The 6,249-nt window shown below is 41.5% G+C and overlaps 1 protein-coding gene across 1 annotated transcript in view; it reads right to left on the bottom strand.

The window, feature by feature from the left end:
- Rnf10 (ring finger protein 10) overlaps positions 1-6,249 on the bottom strand; it is a 59,331-nt gene that overhangs the window by 28,160 nt on the left and 24,922 nt on the right. Inside the window, exon 2 of the mRNA XM_008840618.3 lies at positions 4,844-5,040. Coding sequence (XP_008838840.1) covers positions 4,844-5,040 — 197 coding nt within the window. The remainder of the gene's footprint in view (positions 1-4,843; positions 5,041-6,249) is intronic.

Genomic DNA, 6,249 nt, shown 5'->3' with positions numbered 1-6,249 from the left:
GAGACAGGGTCTCCTTGTAGCCCCAGCTGTCCTGGAACTCACTATGTAGACTAGGCTGGCCTTGAACTCACAGAGATCCTCCTGCCTCTGCCTCCCAAGTGCTGGGATTAAAGGCGTGCACCACTATGCCCAGCTAACATTATTTTTATGTGTATTGAGTGTATTGCCTGCAAGTACGTAAGTGCACCTGTGTTGTGCAGTTCCTGTGGAGGTCAGAAGAGGGTGCTGGATCCCCTGGAACTAGAGTTACAGATGTTTGTTAACTGCCATGTGAGTGCTGGGATTGGAACCAGGATCCTGTACAAGAGTAGTCATTGCTCTTAACTGCTGAGTCACCTCTCCAGCACAGACATTTCCTTTTTTTAAAAAGTTTAACAGCTCTTGGAGCTGGCAACATTTCTGTTTATATAAGTCACCACAGGAAACCCAAAATTTTCCAGGTCATTCCTTATCCCCTAAAATCTTAACTCTAAATGTCTCTGATCTGCTCTAATCAGTTTTCTGCCTATAAAGCAGCAAACTTAGATCTAAAAGTTTCTGTTCATCAAAAATCCCTCCATTCTCAAGCTTCCGTCTGATCCCAGCTGGTCCAATGTCAAGCTCTGAGACACTCCCCCTTCCTAATTCCCGATTAGCTTTCCAGCAGACTGACCTCTCAGTTCCTCTCAGACTCCTGCTCTTTCAATTAGCCTACCTCTACTCTGTTTCTGACACCCACTTCTATGGATACACCTAGACGGGTACACCTTCTAGAGCTGTGTCATTTCACACAGCAGCTACTAAAGTAGATATAGGTACTGAGCACCTGTAATATGGGGCACATTTTAAATTAAATTTTAGATATATTGGGTTAATACATTACCATTATTTTCACTGCTTTTGAAATTTTTAATTATTTTTGAGACAGAGCCTATGTGCCCAGACTGGCCTGGTGTAAGTGATGCTTCTGCCTCGGGCTCCTGAGTAGCTGGGACTTAGGCACATGCAACTGCAACTAGCTTGTTTGTTCACCATTCTTTTTGTTGTTGTTGTCTTTTTGAGACAAGGTCTCCCTGTAGCCCCAGGTATCCTGGAACTCACTATGTAGACCAGGCTGGCCTTGAACTCACAGAGATCCACCTGCCTCTGCCTCCCAAGTGCTGTCCAAGGAGGCCAGAGGTGTCAGATTCCCTGGAACTGAAGTTACTGGTGGCTGTGAGCTGCCCCATGTGGGTGCTTTAAACCAAACACGGTTATCTAAAGAGCATTAAGCACTCTCCGCTGAGCCATTTCTATAATCCCAAGAGAGAGTTTACAGTCAGGGCACTTTCAGCATCTCTAATAGGGTGGTTCTGATCACTTTCTCCTGCTGGCTTGAAGTTCTCTTTGTCCCTCATTGATCGTTTGTGCTCCTTCTCTTTTGCTGGCTCCTCATCCCAATTCAGAAATCAGTCCTTGTACTTAGTCTCTTTTGGGAACACTTAACTCCTTAGTGAGCTATCTCACTTAGTCCCATAGTTTTATATTCCAAGTATATCAGCCTGGATCTCTTCCTTCAACTTCAGATTCACAGTTAGCTGCCTGCCTCTGCTTAGATATCTATACTTAACCTTAGCCAGAAGGCCAAGAAGTGATCTCAGATAGGCATCCTGATGCAAATATAACAGTGCCAAAATGAATTATCTTTGTTTAAAAAAAAGTTTCTTTTAGACAGGACCTCACTCTAGCTCAGGCTAGCCTGGAACTCACTATGTAGCCCAGGCTAGCCTCAAACTCGTGGCAATCCTCCTGCCTCAGCCATCCAAGTGCTAGAATTACAGCCCTGTACTATCATGTCTGGCTAAGACAAAAGTTCTTAACCTGTACTCCTCTGGATATCTTCCTCATTACAGCAAATAGTTACTAAATGAGGCTCATACCAAAAACATTACTCAGCCTTTTCTCTACTGAGATCATAAATTCTAATAAATTAGCCAATGGTACTGACTCTACCTTCTAGTAATGTCCTAAATCTGAACATCTTATTGTCACCTTGTTTCAAAGCTTTCATCATTCTCTCCAAAAGTGAACTGTAGCTCACTTGTACTGCACTCGTCTAGTGTGGGAGGTCCTGGGTTTAATACCAAGCACCACAATAAAGAGTATCTATGACTTCCTAACTAGTCTGCTTCCAGTTAGCCCTTTAAAACCCAAGTCAGAGTACCTTACTTTCTTCTCAAGTCCCCCAAAAGCTTCTTATTTCTCTGAACAAAAGTAAAAGTCCAAACAGGACAGTAATAAATACCTGTAATCCCAGCACTCAGGAGGGCTGGACGATCAAAAGTTTAAAGCCAGGGTCTGGAGAGATTCCTAGGCGGTTAAGAGAACTAGCACTAGGTGCTCTTGCAGAAGACTCAGGTTCAGTTCCCAACACCCAGATGGCAGCTAACCAACTATCAATAATAACCCCAGTTTCAGAGGATGTGACACCCTCTTCTGGCCTCTATGAGCATTGCATGTATGTGCTATACTAACATATATACAGGCAAAACACTCATACACATAAAAATAAAAAATAAAAAAGTTTGAAGTCAGCTTGTACTACATAGAAATCCTGTCTCAAAAGAATGGGGAGATAACAAGGGGCCTGGGATATAGCCCACCTGGTATGCACAAAGTCCTTGGTTATCCCCAGCACCACAAAAACCATGATGGTGCATTCCTGTAATCCCAGCCCTTAGGAGGTAGAAACAGGAAGATCAGAAGTTCACTGTCACCTTTAGTTACATAACAAGTTCAAGAACTACCTGGGTTACAGAGACCTAGTCTCAACAAAAGGGGAGTGGGAGGACATGAAGGAATAGCTCAGGCAATAAAGTACTTGCCTTGAAAGCAAGAAGATCTGAGTTTGCTCCCCAGAATACAAGTAAAAATAGCAGGTGTGGCAATACTCACTCATAATACCAGCATTGGAAGATGGAAAAGGAAATTCCTGGAGCTTGCTGGCCATCCAGTCTGGCCTAATTGGCAAACTCCAGGCCAATGAGAGGCCTGATCTCAAAGTATTTAAAGGATGGTTGTTCCGTGGCCTCTGAACATATGTGCACACACACACAAAGATATTAAAAAGTCAAAGCCCCACACTTCTCATGGCTTCATGGATTCGTCTCCTACCTCTCCTCTATCAATGGTAACCTACTTGCTTCACCTCAAACACAACAAAAACAATACCACATTGAGTTCCATGGACTTCTATTCCCTCTAGCCTAAGATACTCTTCCTAAACCACATACACACAGAAGAGGCTGGAGAGATGCTTCAGTGGTTAAGAGCTCCTGCTGCTCTTCCAGAGGTCCCGAGTTTGGTTCCCAGCACCCACATCAGGCAGCTCGAAACTGGCTCTAACTCCAGCTCCATGTGATCCAAGGCCTTTTGGCCTCGGAGGACTCATGTGTGTACACCTACCCACCCCCACAAACACATAAATAAAATAAAACCACATAGACAACAAGTATGGTGGCATATATTTGAGATCCTAGCACTTTACAAGCTAAGACAGGAAGACTTCAAGTTTAAGGCCATACTGAGCAACAGGGTAAGATTCCATGTAATAACAAAACAAAAATTGTAAGATACTCCCTTGCATTCAGATCGCTGTGAAGGTCTACCTCTTCAGCTGGACTGCTGGTACAAACCTGCTAACTCAGCACTCAGGAGGACAAGGCAGGAGGCCAGTTGGGACTACATAGTTGAGACTATCTCAAAAAACAAAAGCATAAATAAATAAAATCTACCTCCTTGGATAAGAGTTTCTTAGCAACCACGTTAAGACTATTTTTTGGTGAGCCAGGGTGGTGCACACTTTTAATCCCATCTCTCCTAGTTGGAGGCTGACCTGGTCTACATAGTGAGTTCTAGGCCAGTTAGGTCTATACAGTGAGACCCTGTCTCAAAAAGAAAAAAAAACAACAAAACAAAAACATTGTCATTTTAGGGTCTTACTGTGTAACCCTAGCTGGCTTGGAACTCAATAAATAAACTAGGCTGGTCTTGAACTCATAGACATCTGCCTGCCTCTGCCTCCCAAGTGCTGGAACTAAAGATGTGTGCCAACACACTTAGTCAATTTTTTGATTATTCTTTACCCCTTTTCTTCCCTCTGTCTACATTTTTTTAATCTAATAAGCACTTACCATCAGGTGTACTATACACTGCTTAAGTGACACGGCAGACTAGAATATTAGTTCCTAAAGGACAAAGACAATGTTCTGTTTAATGCTGTACAGCTATATGGTATTTGGCACATAGGAAATGAGAAGTCATTTCTAAGGAAAAAATTCTTTCACAAGTACGTCCATTAACGGTCTAACCCTGTGATGGTGACATGGTATGGAATATTCAAACAACAGGATAATTAACTGTTCTCTTCTTGGTAAGCATTTATGTGGCTTCCTAAATTTGGCAACTTTAGACAATATGGCTATGAACACACTTTATGTAAGTCTTTACTCACAGAAACATATCTAACCTTATAAGCTGGAGACAAAAGAGACTAAGGATATAAGTATTTTGCTCTACAAATGCCACTTTGGTTATTTTACTAAGTATTCCAAAGGGTAGCTAAAACTTGTGGTAGTAAAGTACAACACAAACTTGCTCCGTAACTACTCAACAAACAATTATGATGTCTTCCTCCAAGGAGATTTTCACACCCTTCAGGGGAGGAAAGGAGGCCAAGTTCCAAATCTGCTTAATCTTCAACGACTCAAGACTGCCTTGGCTACCTAGTGCACCTCTTGCTCTTCTCCTCAGGTACTAATAAACTGCAGAGGAAAAAAACAAAATCATACTTATATTCTAGAAGGGACAAACCAGCATTCCATACCTCATCTCGTCTTCCACCATTAAAAGAAGAGCTAAAGGGTTTACTGCTGCTGCCGCCTCTTTGAGGAGGCATCTTGTTAAAAGTTTTGCTTTTCTGTGAATTGGAGCGACGGGACTGGTTGCTAAAATTTTCATTTTTGGGGTAGGAAGGTTCACGCTTGCGATTATAACGCTTGGATCCATTTGAGTTCTTTCCATCTGAAAGCAAGGGAGAAAAAGACGTTATACATAAAAGAATTACATGTTCATGAAAATCAGAAGGTAAGAATACTCAATTATGAAAATATCAAACAAGTGATTACCTATGAAATATCAATTTCTTAAGTATTTAATTTCCTTTTTTGATTTTATGAGACAGGGCCTTATTAAGTAGCCCAGACTAGCCTAGAACTGAACATCGGCCTGCCTCAACCACCAGAGTCCTGGGATTCTGGCATTCCCTGCTACACCTGGCTTCTCTTTTTATATACTTGCCATGTGTCTTATACAAATATTCTTTGTTACTCCATGAGCATTTTCACACATCCAAACAGGCATGATGGCTCACAGCTATAGTTCCAGCATTTGGAAGGCTGAGGAAGAAGGACCACTTAAAAGTTCAAGACCAACGTGAGCTACAAAGTAAGTTCGAGGCCAGCCTTCATTATGGAGTTAAATCCTGTACTACAAAAAAAAAATTTTTTTTTAATTTTTTTTGCACTTTTGTAATTTCATACAACAGTGTTTTGTTTTTCTAGTATTTTATTTTTATTTTATGCGTATGCAATGTACTGCCTGCATGTAAGTATGTGCACCCGTGTTATGCAATGCCCTCGGAGGACATAAATAACTGTCGGATCCCTTGGAACTGGAGTTATAGACAGTTGTTAGCTGCCCTGGGGGTGCTGAGATTCGAACCCAGGTCTCCTGCAAGAACAGCCAGTGTTCTTAACCGCTGAGCCATCTCTCCAGCTCTTGTTTGGTCTTTTTGAGACAGGATGTCCCTGTAGCCCCAGGCTGGCCTCAAACTCAGAGATCCGCCTGCCTCTGCCTCCTGAGTGCTGGGATTAAAGGCATGTGCTATCACATCCAGCCATAAAAGCTTTTAATTTTTAAAAAAATTTTTTTAAAAGAAGCATTTCATTAACCTTTAATATACTCAATAACCATTTCCAGAGCACAGATAACATTTCTTTCAAAAGCGGCTATAAAATTTTTAGGTTTGCTGTTGAATTAATAGTTATACAATAATGAACTCAGTATAAGCCCTATAAGACATAAAACTGAATAATTTTTAACCTTTAAAAATGATCTCCATTTCAAAATACATTGTTTCTTACAGACTCATTGTTTTTGCTAATGACACTGAGATGCTGGCGCATGCGTCTCTCATCTGTATGTATCTGATTATTACTAGTCATAATCGGT

This window comes from Nannospalax galili, unplaced genomic scaffold, assembly GCF_000622305.1.
Source record: "Nannospalax galili isolate Female #2095 unplaced genomic scaffold, S.galili_v1.0 scaffold911, whole genome shotgun sequence".
In the NCBI taxonomy this organism is placed as follows: Eukaryota; Metazoa; Chordata; class Mammalia; order Rodentia; family Spalacidae; genus Nannospalax; species Nannospalax galili.
Note: the sequence above shows the minus strand (reverse complement) of the source record. Positions and strands in the feature narration are given on the sequence as shown.